The sequence below is a fragment of the Stomoxys calcitrans genome, chromosome 4 (assembly GCF_963082655.1).
Source record: "Stomoxys calcitrans chromosome 4, idStoCalc2.1, whole genome shotgun sequence".
In the NCBI taxonomy this organism is placed as follows: Eukaryota; Metazoa; Arthropoda; class Insecta; order Diptera; family Muscidae; genus Stomoxys; species Stomoxys calcitrans.
Genome location: NC_081555.1, coordinates 131,839,501 through 131,861,524, shown reverse-complemented (window position 1 = coordinate 131,861,524; position 22,024 = coordinate 131,839,501). Strand labels below are relative to the sequence as shown.

The 22,024-nt window shown below is 39.4% G+C and overlaps 1 protein-coding gene across 1 annotated transcript in view; it reads left to right on the top strand.

Annotated features, from left to right (window-relative positions):
- The first annotated feature begins 328 nt into the window (after nucleotides 1-328).
- The window catches only part of LOC106082619 (probable cytochrome P450 4s3), a 32,062-nt gene continuing 10,366 nt past the window's right edge, over nucleotides 329-22,024 (top strand). The window contains exons 1-2 of the mRNA XM_013245239.2: nucleotides 329-617; nucleotides 11,363-11,816. Coding sequence (XP_013100693.2) covers nucleotides 464-617; nucleotides 11,363-11,816 — 608 coding nt within the window. The 5' untranslated portion in view covers nucleotides 329-463. The remainder of the gene's footprint in view (nucleotides 618-11,362; nucleotides 11,817-22,024) is intronic.

The window sequence follows — 22,024 nt, the reverse complement described above, 5'->3', positions numbered from 1 at the left end:
TTGAATATACGCTTGCAATTTAAAAAATTTTGTAGACGTAACCTAATTCAATGACCTTATGCTGTTATTGTTGTTTATAAATCACTTTAAAACTGGTTGGCTTCTTGGCTATAAAAAGATTACCTCTTGGTATTGGTCTCTCTTTGCACAGAACATCATAAACAAACAAACAAAAAAATAAGAGAAAAAGAGAAAGCAGTTTTGTGCTCAGTTTTCATTTCGTTGCAATTGAAAATACATTTCGAAAAATACTCACTTAGATTAACATAACGTCAGGTCAGTTATAATGGATTAAGAATTTCTCAGGTAGACAGCAGTTTCTCACTAAATGCGATCGCGAACGGATGTGGAATTTTAGATGGTTGTAAGGCAGATAGTATTGAAGAGTGTTACAAATATTAGAAAATTTGATGATCAAAAAAGAAAATATCGCTATTAAGTATATAAACGGTTTCGTGTAAAAATGAACACGTGGTTACTGGCTGCCCTCGCCTTATGGGCTCTTCTGCTGCATTTATTTTTTCCCAAGATTTTGGAGTTTTTACGTTTAGTTAGCTGGTCTAAGACATTGCCGGGTCCAACAATTGCAGAATTCATTGAAAATGTTAAAAAAGGACGTAAGTTTAAAGGGAAGTGAAAACCAATAAAAAACTTTAAATGTATGAAAAGCTGTTGGACAGTTAGTAACGGCTTAAAAAAGGAAATCACTTTTGGATTATCTTTCGACGGACTCTGATACCTTTTTACTGTTAACTTCATCTTATCAATCATATCGCCAGACAATTTATATACGCTAACAAATTTTGGCGTACTTAAACAAACCAAATTCAAAGAAAAGTAGAGTAAATAAAAAAGTTAAAAAATAAAATAAAACATGTAAGAGCGTGCTAAGTTCGGCCGAGCCGAATCTTATATACGCTCCACCATGAATCGCATTTGTCGAGTTCTATGCGCGGTATCTCTTTTTAGGCAAACAAAGAACATTGAATAAGAATTGCGCATTGTAGGGAGAATCGATTTATCGGTTTATATGGCAGCTATATGAGGATATGAGCCGATTGAAACCATACTTGGCACAGATGTTGGACATCATAACAAACACGTCGTGCAAAATTTCATTCCACTCGGATAAGATTTGCGCCCTCTAGAAGCTCAAGAAGTTACGACCCAAGATCGGTTTATATTGCAGCCATATCAGGTTATGGGCCGATTTAACCCATACTTGGCACATTTGTCGGATATCATAACAAAACACGTCGTGCAAAATTTCATTCCAATAGGATAATAATTACGCCTTCTAGAGGCTCGAGAAGTCAAGACCCAAGATCGGTTTATATGGCAGCTATATCAAACCATGGACCGATTTGGCCCTTTACAATCCCAACCGACCTACACTAATAAAAAGTATTTGTGCAAAATTTCAAGCGGCTAGTTCGAAAGTTACCGTGCTTTCGACAGACAGACGGACGGACGCTCGGATGGACAGACGGACGGACATGGCTAGATCGAAATAAAATGTCACGAATATCATGAATATGTATACCTTATAGGGTATCAGACAAATATTTCGAGTAGTTACAAACAGAATGACAAAATATGTATACCCCCATCCTACAAAATAAAATAAAATCAGTAAGGAAAGGCAAAAGTCGGGCGGAGCCGACTATATAATACCCTATACCACCGAGTATACATAATACTTTTAATACCTTTGCATATCTATTTTTCGATTTTCCTACGATGGCACGAAAATTGTGGCTTCCTTAAAAGTCGAAATGTACAAAATGGGAAATGTATGGGAGTTTTATCTAAATCAGATTCGATTTGGATGAAATTTTGCACACGTATTGGGATGCGAATTAAAACATCTCATGAAAAATTTTGTGGAGATCGGACCAAAATTGTATCTACAAGAGCCTTAAAAATAGAAACGCATAAAAGATATATAATGGAACTTTACCTAAATCTAGTTCGATTTTGATGACATTTTTTGCACGTAGTGCGACGTTTGCAAGGATGGCACCAAAATTGTGGCTACTACAGCTTTAAAAGGGCATATCGAATGAGAGATACATATAAATCGGATCCGATTCTGATGAAATTTTGCACACATACTAGGACGTCAAAAAAATCACTTCGTGTCAAATTTGGTAAGGATTGAACCAAAATAGTGCCTTCTACAGCCTTAAAAGACCATATCGGATGAAAGATATATATGGGAGCTATATATAAATCTGATCCGATTCTGATAAAATTTTGCACACATATTGAGACGTCACAGAAAACACTTCGTGCCAAATTTGGTAAAGATCGGACCAAAAATTGTGCCTTTTACAGAATTAATAGGTCAAATCTGATGAAAGTTATATATGGGAGCTATGTATAAATCTGATCCGATTCTGATAAAATTTTGCACACATATTGAGACGTCACAGAAAACACTTTGTGCCAAATTTGGTAAAGATCGGACCAAAAATTGTGCCTTCTACAGAATTCATAGGTCAAATCGGATGAATATTATATATGGGAGCTATATCTAAATCTGAACCGATTTCAATGAAACTTTGCACACATATTAAGACGTCAAAAAAAAAACTTAGTGCCAAATCTTGTAAGGTTCGGGCCAAAATTGTGGCTTCCACAGCTTTAAAAGGGCACATCGAATAAAAGTTATATATCGGAACAATATCTAAATCTCAACCGATTTCAATGAAATTTTGCACACATATTGAAACGTCACAAAAAACAATTCGTGCCAAATTTGCTAAGCATCGGACCAAAAATTGCTTTAAAAGGGCACGTCGGATGAAATATATATATGGAAGCTATATCTAAATCTGGACCAATTTCAATGAAATTTTGCAAACATATTAAGACGCCAAAAAAAAAATTTGTGCCAAATATTGTAGTGATCGGACTAAAATTGTGGCTTCTACAGCTTTAAAAAGGCACATCGGATGAAAGATATATATGGTAGCTATATCTAAATCTGGACCGATTTTTTTCAAAATCAATAGCGTTTGTCTTTGGATCAAAAAAAGACTTATGCTCAATTTTGTGAAAATCGGACAAAAAATGCGACCTGTACCTTGATTACAAGAATACATGGACAGACAGACACTTCTACATCCCAAACTTCTCTCAAACCAGCAAAAATTAAAGCTTCTAGGAACCGACCACGGACAATCGAGAGACTGGTTTACATGGGAGCTATATCATGTTATAGACTGATTTCGACCGAATTAGGCACAGTTGTTGGAAGTCATAGCAGAACACCGCATGCAATATTTCAGCCAAATCGGACAAAAATTGAGCCTTGTAAGGGTTCATGGGTCAAATCCGGAGATCGGTTTATATGGGAGCTATATCGGGTTATATACCGATTCGTACCGTACGTAGCACAGTTCTTGAAAGTCATAATAGAACAACACATGCAATAGTTCAGACAAATCGAACAATAATTACGTGTTGTAAGGGCTCAAGCAGTCAAATCGAGAGATCGGCTTATATGGGAGCTATATCAGGTAATAGACCGATTTGGATCGTACTTAGCAAATTTGTTGAAAGTCATAAACGAACACTACATGCTAAACTTCAGCCAAATCGGACAAAAATTACGGCTTGTAAGGGTTCAAGAAGTCAAATCAGTCAAATCGAGAGATCGGTTTATATGGGAGCTATATCAGGTTATAGACCGATTTGGACGGTATTTGGCACAGTTATGGGGAGGCATAACATAACACTACATGGAAAATTTCAGCCAAATCGGACAAAAATTGCGGATTGAAAGGGTGGAGGCCACAGTAGTGCAGAGGTTAGCATGGCCACCTATGATGCTGAACGCCTTCTTAAAAATCCTGGCAACACCATCATGAAATTTTCGGCGGTGGTTATCCCCTCCTAATGCTGACGACATTCGTGAGGTATTATGCCATGTAAAAACTTCTCCCCAAAAGAGGTGTCACACTGCGGCACCCCGTCCGGACTCGGTTGTAAAAAGGAGGTCCCTTATCATTGAGGTTAAACTTGAATCGGACTGCACCCTTTGATATGTGACAAGCTTGCCCCTGCTCTTTAATGGAATGTTCATGGGCAATTTTGCATTTGCAAGGGCTCTAGAAGTCAAATCGGGATATCGGATTATATGGGAGCTATACCTAAATCTGAACCGATATGGCACATTTGAAATCCTCAACGACCTACATCAATATAAAGTATCTGTGCAAAATTTCATAGCTTTAAGCGTTTGACCGCTATCGTGATTTCGACAGATGGACGTACGGGCATGGCTAGATCGACTCAAAACGTCGAGACGATTATGAATATATATACTTTATGGGGTCTTAGAGGAATATTTCGAGATGTTACAAACGAAATGACTATATTAGTACACCCCCATCCTATGGTGGTGGATGTAAAAAACCAAACGAATGATCTTTCTGTGTAACAAATTGTCTTTTGCTGAAAACTAAGCATATTTGGCTTAAAAGAAAATTTAAATAGTTGTACACAGAATCCTTCCTTTACCACAGACGAAGTTCAACAAAGTTTTACCATAACCAAATTGACTTTAATATGAAAATGTGGCAAATACACGTCTAATGGCCATGAATATCCCACTAAGGACCAGGGGCAAACTTTTCACATATCAATGAATGCAATTCGATTCAAGTTTAAGCTCAATGATAAGGGACATCTTTTTTTTAGCCAAGTCCGAACGGCTTGACGCAGTGCGACATCTCTTTGGAGAGAAGTTTTTACATGGCATAGTACCTCACAACATATTTTTCTGATTGTCGCCCCAGGATTCGAACCCAGGCGTTCATCGTCACAGGCGTGCATGCTAAGCTCTGCGCTACGATGCTTCCCCCGTAATTTTTTTCGGCCGCAAAGGTATTTCAAACGTTTTATTTTATTGCGTGTATATGTTAGGTTAGGTTTAAGTGGCAGTCCGCCATCGGACTCACTTAGACGTTTTCATTCATTGTGATACAACAGGAACAGAAGAAGCAATGTGAATTCCAGTTCCTACCGTTGAACCATCAAGATCGCTTTAAAAAGCTCAACATATCCGCTTAAACAGACTGGTCCTCAAAGAAATGAGAACCTAAATTGGAACTCCTTTTGACTGTTAGTGAGGGATACACATACAGAAGGTGTTCTATTGTCTCTTCTTCTTCGATGTCGTCACAGCTTCTGCTATAGTCTTTGCTTGCAATCTTCAGTCTGTCAGCATGTTTACCGATTAGACTCTGACCTGTCTTGACGGACACAACGACTGAGACATCTGTTCTACCCAATGACAGCAAAACGGTAGACCTCTTCGAGTCTCGATTAGGCCCCATAATTTTTGGAATGCCCACAGCCCCCTCTTTGTTACCATCTATTATTCGTTGTCCTTTGGGCCTGATCTTAAAAAAACGTTGCTTACATGTCGCTATTGGCATACCCACCGATTCCAGTTTCCCTAGAAAGTGTAAGGTAGTTCCTAGTCCCGCAAGCTCGTCCACTTTGCACTGGGATATCTCAGGAACAGAATTTTGAACTGTTCGGCCATCACGTTGAGGGATCTGCGACAGTTGAGGGGGGTTTTTGTCTTCAGAAATACGTTCTCCAGGGATTTAATGGCTGCCTGGCTGTCTGAGAAGATGCCAATCGTCGTTATGACATTATATCTTAGCCATTACACCACTCCCTTAATTGCAAGGATCTCAGCTTGATACACACTGCAGTGATTTACCTAGGGTAACCTTTTCGATATGACCAGTTCCAGGTATTTAGAGTACAACCCAAAACCCACGTGGTCGTTTAGTTTGGGACCATCCGTATAGAAATCTATGTAACTTCTATTACCAGGGATATCATAGTTTCAACCGATTCTATCAGGAATAGTGATACAGTACTTTTTTTTTATCAAAAAGCAGCTAAAGTAGGGTGTAATCCACACTGCCTGGAACATCGGACATTGTATCAAGGATAACGCAGTGTCCGTAGCCACCACATGACCGAAGAAAAAGCTCCCTTAGCCTCACGGCAGTGGTCGCAGCAATTTATATAGCCCCAATATCTAGAGGCATTAGATGTAGCATTAAACTCAGTGCATTCATTCATGCATGCATTCACCAACCAGCCATCCTTTTGATCCGCTTGACTATTGTACGGTAGGGCACATTTGAAGAGTCGTCCATCAGACCACAACACCATATAGCCATCAATCCCATGGCAGCCGGTTGTACGTACCGGACTGACCCGATGGAGTTCTTCATTGGCAAGGGCTGCCGCCTCAGTGTATAACACACTGCTACAACATCAACAAAAACCATATAGCATTATAGGATTGACAACTGCAGTATATACCCAGTGCATGACACGCGGTTTAAACCCCCAACTTTTGCCAATGGCTCTCTTGCAGGTGTATAGGAGTTGCCTTTCTTTCCTTTTGCAAAATGTTGTATTTCAATTTCCTATTCAGCAAATCACTTTTTCACTTTTAGTCAATGAAACATTCTCTGCTCCCAAGGAGACAGATGTCACTGTAAGCAACTTGTATCTCTTGCTGAAAAGATCTACTTCTTTCCTGCACGGATTTACGCCTAGACCACCATCGGTAACCCACTTCGCTATCGCACTTAGAGCTTCCTGAAATATACCTCTAAGAGTGCTGGGAAACTTTACTCTAACCGCAATAGCGACGTTTTCACATTTTTACACCTTTTTCTTCTAGAGTCAATAATAATATACTGTTAATGGCTATATTCCAAAGTAGAGGGGACAGTACACCTCCATGAGGTGGTCCTCTACTGACCCATCTCTTTAGATCCACAGATCCCAAGCGTGCCGTAATGCATATTTTAATATGTAAGTTATTTATAAACTTTTTTACGTTAGAGTTGACGCCTAGAAACTCTAGCTTCTTCATGATTGACGTCGGTTTTGCATAATTGAAAGCACCTTCAATGTCAAGAAATGCTATCATTGTATATTCCTTGACTGCGAGAGAACCCTCTATGTGGCCGACTAGGACGTGAAGGGCTGTTTGAGTGGACGGGCAATCTTCAGGGATCTTTGCCCTAAGATATGTTTCTATCAACCTCTTTCGTGCTTAAATATAGCCAAAACGGTAGTTATGGTCCAGTCAATAAGCTTGGGACAAAAATCACAAACCCATAAAAAAGCTTAAATTGTTGGATAGTTTACCTTAAACGGTATTGAAGAAATATGCTCATTATATTTTATTTCATTAATTTGAAGAGCGTTCAATACTTGGCAAATTCTAAAAAACTTTCCGGCATCGCATATTATGGACCGTGCATCTCGAACGAATCGCAAGAGATAATTTTATTGTTATTGTATTTCCCTTCTAAATACTTTAGCAAGAAGAACAAACAAGTGCAACAAAGATCAAAGAAAAATGCAATCAAAGTTACAAATTAACAAATAATAAATTATGGTCACGTGTTTATCTAATAAATTAGTTACAAATGTAGTTTTGTTAAAAAGAGTTGACAGAAATTGTGATGATAAGCTAACCCTGCAAATTTTATTCATAATCTTGGAAGAGCGTTCATACCCGCGATCAATAAAACAATCTTCTGGAAGATTTTTACGCAATTGTTCTTCTGTATGATTCGGGAAACACTCTTCTTGGATATCATTTGACAATATATTGCGTGTGCGGAAGTTAAAGCAACTCTTCGGGACATTTCTCTTACAACTCATTGCTCTTAAATCGACCGTATGAGTCGCAAAATACTCTTCTGGGATATCATTTGGCAATCCTTTGCGTGTGCAGAAGTTTAAGCAACCCTTCGCGACATTTCTTTTACAACTCATTATGTTTTAATCAACCTTATGATTCGCGTATCACGCTTCTTGGATATCATTTGGCAATCAATTGCGTGTGCAGAAGTTTAAACAACTCTTGACGACGATTCTCTTTCAACTCATTACGTTTTAATAGGGCGTATGAGTCGCGAAACACTTTTTTAAGATATCATTGGTCAATCCATTGCGTGTACGGAAGTTTTAGCGAATCTTTGCGACGAATATATATCGCCTGAATTAACTTTTATCTATTGGTTTAATTTTAATATCAGGATTTGTATTGAATTATGTTATTCGATGTTTTTTTTTTTTTTTTTCTTGAGTGGACAACTTTTACAACACCAAGCAGAATTCTCATTTTGCGTATATGACGATTGGTATTAGTATAAACAAATAAAAGCGTGCTAAGTTCGGCCAGGCTGAACTAATATACCCTCCACCATGGATCGCATTTGTCAAGTTCTTTTCCCGGTATCTCTTTGTAGGCAAACAAATGATAAAAGAAAATAATTGCTATGGTATAAGAGTCATATCAAGTTATAGTCCGATTCGGACTATAATTGAATTAAATATTGGAGACCTTAGTAAAAATCATTGTGCAAAATTTTATCCAATTCGAATAAGGATTGAGCCTTTTATGGGCTCAAGAAGTAGAATAGGGAGATCGGTTTATATGGGAGCTGTATCAGCCTATACACCGATTCAGACCATATTTAACACGTATGTTGAAGGTAATGGGAGAAGGCGTTGTCTACAATTTTAGCCAAATGGGACAAAAATTGAGGCCTCTAGAGGCTCAATAAGTCAATATCTCAGATCGGTTTATATGGTAGCTATATCAGATTACAGACCGTGGATTTAAACCCTATTTGGCACAGTTGTTGGAAGTCTTAACAAAACACGCCATGCAAAATTTCAGCTAAATCGGATAAGAATTGAGCCCTCTAGAGGCTAAAGAAGTCAAGATTCAAGATCGGTTTATATGACAGCTATATTAGGTTATACACCGAATTGGACCATACTTGAAGAAGTTGTTGGAAATCATAAAGAAACACCTCATGCAAAGATTCAAGATCTATATCAGGTTATGGACCGATTTCAACTATTCTTAGCACAGTTGTTGCAAGTCATAACAATACACGCCTTGCAAAATTTCACCCAAATCGGATAAGAATTGCGCCCTGAAGACTGAAATATGCCTGTTCACGAGGAAGACGAAGGTGGGCCAATTTGACGCGCCACGTTTCCTTAAAAAACGATTTCGATATCTGACAAGGTAAAACACTTAGGAGTGATCTTGGATAGGAAACTTAAGTGGAAGTGTAACATTCAGGAGTGTACTCAGAAGGCTCACAGATGTTGGGCACTATGGAGACGGGCCGTGGGCTCGAAATGCGTCCTGAATCCGAGCACAGTCCACCAGCTCTACAGAAGCGTGATTAGACCAATACTTACTTATGCCTCAGTAGTTTGGTGGACTGCTATGGAGAAAAAGTGCAATGTTAGGACCATAAATCAAGTTCAGAGAACATGTTGTCTTGACATAGGGGTGGCGATGAGGACCAGGCCCACTATGGCACTGAAGACTATTCTAGACATCCGACCCATTGACATACAGATTAAATGTGAGGCAGCCACTGTGGCTGTGAGACTTAAGGCGATGGGAGAATGGATTGAGGATAGGAAACCTGGCGACGATAGGAAACCTGGAAGGAAGGGAAGACGTTTCCGATCGGATACTTGAGACGACACTTGAGGTCCTGTACGAGGCACGGCTGCCAGCGGCAAAGTCTTGGACTGACGGAACCCTAGTATTGCCATCTGGAAGATCATGTTACACGGATGGATCATAGCTAGGGGACGAAGTTTGCCTGGGGTCCACATTGATAACCCAGGGACGGATATCTGTTTTAGACAGCCTGACCATAATACGGTCCTGCAGGCGGTGATGCGGGCGATCACGGAATACGTAAGGTGGTGTGGTGCTAACGCGAGGACGTCGAGTGTAAAATGGCCATAAGGGCCATAACAACCAAGAGGATAAAGTGACGAACAGTCTTGCAGAGTAAGAGGAAGATTAACGCCTTCTCTGAGAATGGCACAATCCGCATTGTTTGGGTGCCGGACCATAATGGATTAAGAGGGAATGAAGGGACAGATGATTTGGCGGTGAAGGCCAGAGAATTGCTGTCGAAAAATCTTGGTCAAGCCGAAGCCTTTCGGGTCGACGCAGTCCGAGTAAAGAGCGTGTGCAACGAATGCGCATGCAAAACTGTGAAATAGCGAAACAGTCGGTAGGACGGCGCAAATCCTATGGGGTGATCCGAATCGTGAGAGGACGAGGGTATTATGTGAACGGAAGTAAGAAGGATATTAGTATAGCTTTTGGTGTCAAAACGGGACATATAGGACTACAAACTAACTTATGAAAAATCGGTACGGCAAGTGCTAGCATCTGTAGGACATGTGAGGAAGATGATGAGACGTTGGAGCATTTCCTATGGCATTGCTCGGCCTTAGCGGCTAATAGACACCGGTACTTAGGTGGGGACACGATACCGGACATGAACCAACTAAGGGGAATGGTATGGAAAAAAATTAAGGATTTTGTAAGTAGTACGGAATTCCTAACTTAAAATTAGGTTGTTGTTCTAGCAGTGTGTTGTACACCGAGGCGGCAGCCCTTGCCTATGAAGGACTTCATCGGGTCAAGCCAGTACGTACAACCGGCTACCATGGGATTGTAGCTTATGTGTATGTCCATAGTGGCATGGGGCGGATTAATATCTGCACCCGCTTTTCAACCTAACCTAATATACTCGTTAGCAACTCATATGGAAGATTCGTAGAACTTTCATCCCGAAGAGTTGTCTTGAGGACCCAACTTCTCACGAAGGGGGAATCATCTACAACTTTAATACGAGCTCGTCCGCGATCATAACCTTTATCTAGAAGATTCTGGGAAGATTATTTGGCGATCAAAAATATATGCAGGGAAAATCCAATATGGTGTAGATCATGGATGGGAAGCATACACATCCGCATATAAATGAATATAAGCATGCAGATAGTGTAAAGAACTTCGTGTGGCTTCGTTAGATTGCTTGATGTTACGCACACAAACACAGTTTGGTCTTTTCAACACTGTTAGTGTGCCCATCACTGGTGTAGATAAAGGTAGATTAAGACAAATGAACGCGGTTTTAGTTGGGCAGCGCCGAATCTTATATACCCTCCATCATGAATCCCATTTGTCCAGTTCTTTGCATGGTTTCTTTTTATTAGTAGAAGCTAAAGATAGATAATGGGAGGTCACAACAAGACATCGAAAAATCAGTTTTTGTTGGAGCCATACGATATTACATTACGGGCGGACTGGAATCAAACTTGACGAAATAAGGAAAATCGTCGTACCAAAATTGTAGCCAGATCAGATCAACATTGCCCCCTCTAGAGGCACAAGTAGTCAATTATAATTATATTTTATAATTTTTTTATAACATTCATTGAAATTGTTTGTCTTTCTCTGTCTCCCCAGAAATTCTCGCCTGGTTCAAGGAGCTACGTCTGCGGCATGGTCCCACATTTTGTATGTGGATGGGTAAAGATTTAATGGTTTTCTTTACTGATCCCCAAGATGTCAAACAATTGTTAGGCAACAACAATTTGACACATAAATCACAAAATTATGACAGCATTAGCCCTTGGTTAGGCAAAGGTCTTTTAACCAGCAGTGGTGATCATTGGCACAGAAGAAGAAAGCTTTTGACTCCGGCATTTCATTTTCGCATCTTAAGTGAATTTAAGGAACCCATGGAGGAAAATTGTAAAATATTGGTGCGACGTTTGGAGGAGAAGGCTAATGGCGAAGAATTTGATATCTATCCTTATATAACCTTATTTGCCTTGGATGCGATATGTGAGACGGCCATGGGTATTAAGAAAAATGCTCAAATGCAAAGCGAATCGGAATATGTTAAAGCGGTGCAAGCGTAAGTAGAGAAAATTTTGAAAATTGAAATGGTATGGAAAATCTGTTGAACGAATTAGAAGATGAACAACAACAACCTTCACCATGGATCGCACGTGACGAGCTCATTGAATGACTTTTTCATGAGCCACATATACCAAGTTATGGAACGATATGAAACTGTCATGGGTGTTACAAGTCATAAAAAATACCACCTTAAAAATTTTAGACAAATCGCGTGCTATAGGTTATATACCGATTTGGATCAAACTTGGTACAGTAGTTGGGAGTCATAGTAAACCATTACGTGTAAAATCGCACCCTCTGGAGGTTCAATCGCGTGACTGACTGACTGCCTGACTGATCACTGCCCAGCCTAAACGACTAAAGCTAGAATCATGAAATTTTGCATGAATATTGGTCTTGGGATTTAGTGATATTTGTACGTTAAGGTACTAAAAAGTACCAAATAGTATGAAATGGTATATATTTACCCAGCACGAACAGAAAGGTCTAGCATTATATTCTTGGGCACAAATTAAAGAGAATCTCGAAAAATTAAGGTAAGGTAAATAAAAATTTTGGAAAATCGTACCGGAAGTGGGACAAATAGTACGTTTAGTACCGCAATTGGTACTATTTGGAACTTTCTTTGAAAATTGAACTAGAGGTCTGAATTTTGGAACTTAGGTACACTGTGGCAACCATAATTGGACGATTATAAGAGTTTCTGGAAATTTGTACATTTAGGTACTAAAAAAAGTAACAAAAAGCTACGAAATGAGTGAACTTTGTACAGGGCGGATGGTTAGAGGTAGAATTTAGAAATTTGACTTAAAAGACATCTGGTGCAAACGGATGAAGGTGAAAAGAAAAAAGGGACAAATAGTACTGATAACAAGAGAAAAGTACGTTTAGTACCGCACTGGTACCATTTGGTACATTCGTAACAGAAAATTTGGCATGCAGGTGCAACTAAGAAATATATGATGGATGACTAAATGATCTATTCAAAATTCGTACATTTTGGTACCAAAATGGGTACTATTTGGTACTTTCTGTTCAGATGGAGCTAGAGGTCTGAAATTTTGCATGTACGTACATCTAAGAAATATATGAGGGGTGACCAAATGATTTATTCACAATTCGTACATTTTAGTACCAAAATTGGTACCATTTGGCACTTTTGTGCAGATGGAGATAAAGGTGTGAAATTTGGCACGTTGGTACAATTAAGAAATATATGAGGGATGACCAAATGATTTATTAGCAAGTCGAACATTTTGGTACCAAAATTGGTACCATTTTGTACTTTTGTGCTGATGGAAATAGAGGTGTAAGTTTGTCTGGAAGGGAACATAGGCTACATAATTATTAGATATCGTATTAAAATTTGGGTTTAAGTAACCATCGGGCTTCCCCAACCCAAAAACTCCTCTAAACAGACATATTCGACGTTCATGTCAATGTGGGCCTCAAATGAAAAGTATTCGACAGTAGATTAAAAATATGTCATACAAAATTAGGTCCAAGTAATAGGAGGTCGCCCCACCCGAAATACCCCCAAATGGGCATATTAGCCGACCATGTCAATATGGAACTCAAATGAAAGGTATTTTGGAGTAGATTACGAATATGACATTAAAATTTGCGTCCAAACCCCGTCAAATGGGTATATAGACCAATCACGACAATGTAGAGCTTAAACGAAAGGTGCTCGAGAAAAAAAAACGAATTGATATCTAATTGAAGAGCCATGTGTTTGGGGAACTGCCCCCTCCCGAAAACACCTCCCTATTATATAAAAGCTATTTGATGTTTAAATTGATTGATTTTAGGGAAATTGATACTCATTTTCGGGGCAAAAACCCTGGGGTTCATTCCACCCTCAAACAGAATTAATTTATCGACCATGCCATTAAGGGGCTCATATAAAATATATTTGAAAGTAGAGCACGAAGCGTATATTTACATTAAGGGCCAAGTGTCTTGGATGCCACTCCACCCCCGAAATACCCCCTAAACCGGAAATATTTACCAATACGATAATATAGGACTCAAAAGAAAGGTATTTGGGAGTGGAGTAAAAATTTACCCAGTAACCGAGAAGGGACACACTTTTTTTATAGCCAAGTCCGAATTTTTTACAAGATCATGCATGGCAAATGTCGCATGCATTAAGAGGGGATAACCACCGCTTTAATTAAAACGATATCAAGATATGGTCCGGTTCGGACCACAATTAAATTATATGTTGGAGACCTGTGTAAAATTTCAGCCGGTTCGTTCGTTGATGGTCATGAGAGGATCCGTCGTACAAAATTTCAGGCATATCGGATAATAATTGCGACCTCTAGGGGTCAAGAAGTCAAGATCCCAGATCGGTTTATATGGCAGCTATATCAGGTTATGAACCGATTTGAACCTTATTTGACGCAATTGTTGAAAGTAAAAATAAAATACGTCATGCAAAATTTCAGCCAAATCGGATAGGAATTGCGGCCTCTAGAAGCTCAAGAAGTCAAATCCCCAGATCTGTTTATATGACAGCTATATCAGGTTATGGACCGATTTCAACCATACTTGGCACAGTTGTTGGATATCATGACGAAATACTTCGTCATACTCATTCAAATCGGATAAGGATTGTGCCCTCTAGAGGCTAAAGAAGTCAAGACCCAAGATCGGTTTATATGGCAGCTATATCAGGTTATGAACCGATTTAAACCATACTTCGCACAGTTGTTGGGTATCATAACAAAACACGTCGTGCGATATTCCATTCCAATCGGATAAAAATTGCGCCCTCTAGAGGCTCAAGAAGTCAAGACCCAAGATCGGTTTATATGGCAGCTATATCAGGTTATGAACCGATTTGAACCATACTTGGCAAAGTTGTTGGATATAATAACAAAACACGTCGTGCAAAATTTCATTCCAATCGGATAAGAATTGCGCACTCTAGAGGCTCAAGAAGTCAAGACCCAAGATCGGTTTATATGGCAGCTATATCAGGTTATGAACCGATTTGAACCATACTTGACACAGTTGTTGGGTATCATAACAAAACACGTCGTGCAAAATTTCATTCTGATCGGATAAGAATTGCGCACGCTAGAGGCTCAAGAAGTCAAGACCCAAGATCGGTTTATATGGCAGCTATATCAGGTTATGGACCGATTTCAACCATACTTGGCACAGTTGTTGGATATAATTAGAAAACACGTCGTGCAAAAATTCATTCTGATCGGATAAGAATTGCGCACTCTAGAGGCTCAAGAAGTCAAGACCCAAGATCGGTTTATATGGCAGCTATATCAAAACATGGACCGATATGGCCCATTTACAATACCAACCGACCTACACTAATAAGAAGTATTTGTGCAAAATTTCAAGCGGCTAGCTTTACTCCTTCGGAAGTTAGCGTGCTTTCGACAGACAGACGGACGGACGGACAGACGGACGGACGGACAGACGGACGGACATGGCTAGATCGACATAAAATGTCGCGACGATCAAGAATATATATACTTTATGGGGTCTCAGACGAATATTTCGAGTAGTTACAAACAGAATGACGAAATTAGTATACCCCCCATCTTATGGTGGAGGGTATAAAAATTTGGTGTCTAAATTTCGGATAGGCTACCTAGGAGGGCCGCCCCACCCTAAAACCTACCAAACATATATTTAGACCAATCACGACAATATGGGCCTCAAATGAAAGGTATTTAGGATAAGAAAATGTATCTGATATCCAAATGTCGGACCAAGTGTTAGGGGGACCACCCCAACCCCCAAAACACCCCTAAATCGGACATATTTACCGACCATGGCAATATGAGACTCAAATGAAAGGGATTTGCGAATAGAATACGAATCTGATATCCAAATGTGTGACCAAGTTTCTGGATGTTCATCCATTCCTAAAAAAACACCCCCAAATAGGACTTATTTACTGACCATAGCAATATGGGTCTCAAATAAAAGGAATTTGAGTGTAGAATACGAATCTGGTATTCAAATTCGCAAACAAGCGTTTGGGGCGGACCCTTCCCAAAGCACCCCCATACAGGACAAATTTACGACCATAGCAATATGGGGTTCAAATGAAAGGTTTGTGGGAGTAAAGCAGGAATCTGATATCAATATTCGGGAAAAGGCGTATATGGGGCCACCCTACCCCCATAACACCACCTAATTAGGACGAATTTGCTGACAATTGCAATATGGGGCTCAATTAAGAGGTATTGTAGACTAGAACACGAATCTGTTAGATATTTTCAGAGTCAAGTCACTGAGTGGACGCCCCATCCCCCAAAACACTCCCAAATCGAACATGTTTGCCATCTATGGAAATTTGGGGCTCAAATGAAAGGTAATAAGGAGTAGACCACGAATCTGATATCCACATTCGGTACCAACTGTCCCACCGCCACAACAACCCCCAAATAGGACGTATTTGCCCACCAAGACAATTTGGGCCTTAAAGGGAGTGAATCTCGATATTGATAGTTTTTGGGCCCATACCCCAAACCGGACATATTTCGTGACTTTTGCAATAAGGGTTTTAAATGAAAGGTATTTGAGATTAGAAAACAAATTTGATATCCAATTTTGAGGCCAATACCATTATGGGGTTTAAATAAATGATTTTTGAGAGTGTAGAACGATGCTGATATATTTTCAGGGCGAAGTGTTTGTGGGGACCACCCCACTGCCCAAAAGACCCCTAAATCGAGCATATTTACCGACCACATCAACGTGGGGCTCGAATGAAATGTATTGGGGAGAAGAGTACGAGATTGACACCCACTTTCGGGACCAATTTTCTGGGGTCTACCCCTTTCCCAAAACACCCCACAAACAGCAATTATTAACTGACCAATATGGGGCTCAAATAAAGGTATTTGGGAGTAGAAAACGAATCTGATATCCAAATGTGGGATCATGTATTGGGGGCAGAGCCCTTTTACCAAAACACCTCTTAAAGAGTAAAAATTTTGGGGATAAGTGTTTGAGGACGCCTTATCCCATAAACTTCCCTTAAACCAATGGCCATATGCCAAGGCCAAGTGTCTAGGGGACCACTTTGCCCCCGAAAACACTCCCCAACCTGACATTATGACAATATTGGGCTGAAATAAAGACTTTTAAGAATAAGGTATATCAAACACCAAGAAGGCGCAGCGGAGCGGGCCCAGTTCGGCTAGTATAATATAAAAATAATAGTTTGATCGAAAATAGAAGAATACTACGAATCTATTATCCAATTTTGGGACAAGTTTCTAGGGGTCGTCCACCCAACAAACGAACATGTAGGTTAATCCGAACAAAATAGGATTTCCCTGAAGGTCTTTGGTAGTACAGTAGAATTTCCACATCATTTTCAAAGTAGATAACAAACCGCCCAACATATGAACCAAATTTAACTCCACATTAATATATAGCAAAAACTTAATTTTAAGGAACATTTTGCCAATCAATCGAATTGCTACATATAAACAATAAATTCAAACAACATTAAAACTTAATTTACTACCAATACTTTAGGGTGAGAATATATAATCGATGTTATCTAACAAATTAAAAATTCGATTAAAAATATTAGCCAATAAAATGGCTAGCATTTTACCACAACATTTTTAGAACATAACTTTTTTTGTTATTTGATGCAGAATGAATTTCGAATAAAATGCAACGCTCGTTGTTATTCATGTTATAAAACTAATCTAAAATGATAACAAAAATTTTACTTCAAGCTTATCACAATGTTATCAACAAATCAGTGGAGAATAATTAGATAAACTTAACAGTCGTCTACATTTCATAAGCAGATAGACGTTGTGGGTAGTTTTATAAGTAGTGATTTGCAATTTTTTGTGCTTATTCCAACAAGTATTGGCCTAATAATCTATATGTGGGGATTGTAGAACGAATCAACAATAGCAACAAACAAATAAATGCCAGTCTGTTTGACTTTAAGATAATAACAAAACTAATAGGGTTCTGGAAGAGGGGCCTAATAAGCTATTTTAAAGGCAACAAATCCTAGGAAGCAGCTAGAACTCTAAAATCTTGAACCATCGATTTTAGAGCACACGAAAAATGACGCTGAAAAAATTTACAGTCTATATGACCTATGGATCGCCTACTTTAAACAGTGGGCGATTCAATATTTTGTTTTAAATTTGCAATTTGTATTATTGTCATATATATACAAGCTGACCCGGGCCCGCTCCGCTGCGTCTTCTTTTACTTTATATGGAACATAAGTTTCCTTGTAATATTTATTTTCGATAATTAAAGATCGTTAAGTGAAATATAATGCTAACTTGACTAACAGTGTAACAATATAAGTGCCTTTATCTGAATCCCATATGATCTTTATTGGTCTACGAATTTAAGTTTGGATGTAAGGTGTACTCCATTCTTAAAATACTTCATTTCTGCCCGATATTCTCATGATGTCTGATTTAGGGGTGTTTTCGAGGGAAAAGTGGTCCCCCAGATATTTGGTCCGGAAAAGATATCAGCATCGTGCTCTTCTCCCAAATACCATTCATTTAAACCCCATATTGCCATTGGCTTAAGGGAGTTTACACGATGAGGCCCCCAAACGCATGGCCCCAAAATAGGTTATTAAATTCGTTTTCTAATCTCAAATGCCTTTCATTTGAGCCACATATTGGCATGGTCGAAAAATTTTTTCCCTTTGGGGGTGTTTTGGGAAAGGAGTGATCCCCTAAATACATGGTCCTACATTTGGATATCAAATTTCTATTCTACTCCCAAATACCTTTATTTGAGCCCAATATTGCTTTGGCCCGTAAAATATTGCTGTTTGTGGGGTATTTTGGAAAAGGGGTAGACCCCCAGAAAATTTGTCCCAAAGGTGGGTATCAATTCTTGCTCTACCTTTCTCTCCTCTCCTCTTTCATTTAAGCTCCACATTGACATGGTCGGTAAATTTACCCGATTTAGGGGTGTTTTGGGGAATGGGGTGGTCCCCCAAAACACTACGCCCAGAAAATATATCAGCAACGTGCTCTATTCTCATTTATTTGAACCCCTTTTTGCCATTGGCCTCAAAATTGGATATCGAATTCGATTTCTAATCTCATTTTAACTCCTTATTGCAAAAGTCACTAAATATGTCCGGTTTCAGGTATTGGCTTTAAAAACTATAAATATCTAGTTCCACTCTCTTTAAGACCCAAATTGTTTTGTTGAGCAAATACTTCCTATTTGGGGGTTGTTATGGTGGTCGGACGTGCCCTGGACAGCTGGTCCCTAATGATGATATCAGATACGTGGTCTACTCCCAAATACCTTTAATTTGAGCCCCATATTTCCATAGTCGGCAAACATGACCGGCTTGGGGGGTGTTTTGGGGGATGGGGCGGCCACTCAGTCAGTTGGCCTTGAAAATATATATCAGATTAGTATTCTATTTTAAAATACCTTTTATTTGAGCCCCATATTGCTATGGTCAGCAAATATGTCATATTTGTGTGGTTTTATGGGGGTGCAGTGGTCCCATAGACACTTTTTCCTGAATATTGATTCGTGCTTGACTCCCAAAGACCTTCCATTTGGCCCATATTGCTGTGGTCGTTAATATGTCCTCTTTTGGGGGTTTTTTTTTTTGGAGGGCGGGCCCCCAAACACTTGGTCCCACATTTCAATATCAGATTCGTATTCTACTCGCAAATACCTTCCTTTGACTCCCATGTTGGCATGGTCGAAAAATATGTCAGATTTAGGGGTGTTTTGGAGGGTTTTATATAGGTCTATATATTTTGTAAGTTTTGGGGTGGGGCGGCCGCCCAATGTACCCCGTCCATCAAATTAGGGTAAAGGGGAAGACCTCCTCCCCTTCAGATATCATAAAATGTGGTACCCTATTTTCAAAATTTCATAGTATATCGATACAATAAAATTTCAGCCAAATCGGATAATAATTACACTTTTTATAAAGATAATATGTCAAATCGGGAGATCAGTATATACGGTATCTACATCACTTTATGGATCGATTTGGACCATATCTGGCGAGTCATAACACTGACTTGGCCATAACCTGACACTGCGTGCACTATTTCAGCCACATTGTATAACAATTGCGGCTTCCAGGGGGATTTTATGGGCTCAAGAACTTAAATCAGAAGATCGGGCTCTAGGGAAGCTATCTCTAAACATGGAAAGAACAGGGCCATATTGGACAGGGATATTGAAGAGCCTAACACACTTCATTGTCCCATATTTCAGCTAATTAAGATACAATAAAAAATGCGCCTTTTTTGGGCCTAAGAACAGGGAGATCGGTCTATATGGCAGTTTTATCCAGGTAAAGCTCGATCTTGACCATACGGAGCCTGCGCAATATATTGTGCCACAATATATATATATATATATATATATATATATATATATATATATATATATATGAATATATGTAGGATGTTGGATCTCTTTGGGGGGTGAAGAAATGGAACTAAAATCACAGCACGACCATAAGCAACTGAAGCGAAATAACTTCTTGCAATTAAATCTCGAGGAGAGATGGTCATGCAAGAAGTCGAAGACAATATTGGAGTTACGAATTATCCACAAGCGGAAAATCTTGGAGGAAAGGAAACTCTTACCAATGTTCTTGTGTTCGAGGTTGAATCCAAAGTGAACATTTTATTTATAATATTCTTAAAGGCTAAGATAGGTGATAGTGTAAATATGGCACTTAACGATACATTTGAACGCCCTCTGCATTTCAATCTAATGAGGGTTATAGTTATAAAATCGTATAGGCTTCTTCTACGTTAACATTCCGGGCCCCTTGATGGGTACCATCAAATAAGAAATTAATTCATCGAACTTGCATAAAAAATCATAATTCATAATTCGGATTTTTGCGGTATTCGAACAGATTAATACATAATGATTATAAAGTTGTTTGCTGGGTATTTCTTTGCTAATGTTTACTTTATGCTGCACAAGTGCCAGATACTAGCCATCCGAGTGTTGAGTTTTGCGCCATTAAAGATCCCTCGCCGGTGGGTATGACACCGCTGAGTATGAGCTTAGGGTAGATGTCCGCCCCGAGGACTATTGAAATCGGGTTACTTTCAAGAAAGTCGGGGTCTGCCAGTACCAAGTTAAGAAATTTTTCTTTGAATGCCATTGACAACGTTGAGATGGGTGTTACCATGGAGATTCGGTTATCAACACGAGCGCACATTGAAATCTTGGTGGTGTTTCCAGAATGAGCCCGAAAAACAATTTGGCACATTTCCGACTCTCCCATGCGGCTGGTCAGTAAGTGGTGTTTTGTCACAATGGCTTTTGCAATACGGCTTACAGCAGAACCCGTATCGATAAGTGCCCTTACTGGATATAAGCGGTTTTTCCATGCAATTTTAATGATAGCCGTGGGTAGTACAGTAATTCTTTGATGTGGTAGCATAGCGTGCGTTGGATGAGATGTTGAAGCATGTTCGGAGCGACTGTACTGTTGGGAACCGCGGTGGTGTAAAAGAGTATGGTGTTGGCGCTTGCATATATGACATCCAGAGCGGCTTAAGCATTTACCTCGTGAGTGTTTATGAGCCAGACAATTAAGGCAATATTTGAAACGGTGGACGACTTTCCTCCGCTGATGGACATCCATATTGAGAAATCTGCTGCAACTACGTAAGGGATGAACTCTTTTACACACGTGGCATCGGTAGATTTTTTTTGGTTTCATTGGATCTTCTGGGGTGATGGAACGGTTTTGAATTATTCTTGGCATGCTGTACATAAGTATTAAAATCGTAAGATAAACAAAAACAAATATGTATATATAGATCACTCAGTGGGAAGCAAAACCAGTTTAACGATTGGACGGGTGACTGTTCCCTTCTGCGTATAAATATCTGCGACTCGAGTTCTATTATCTTTCCCTGGGTAAAGATGGATTACTCTACCTAATCTCCACTCATTTGGAGGCTGGTTTTCTTCCTTAATAATGACTACTGAGTCTATTTTAATTTCCTTTTTAGGATGCTGCCACTTATAGCGCTTGTGTAATTCTTTTAAATACTCCATTTTCCAGCGTTGGCAGAAATGGTGTTGCTGAACCTTAACGCGTTGCCATCGATTAACAACCGATTCTGGGTCTGTGTCAAAGGTAGGCTCCGGTAATGCAAGAATCGGACCCCCGGTCAGAAAATGTCCTGGAGTAAGAGGGTT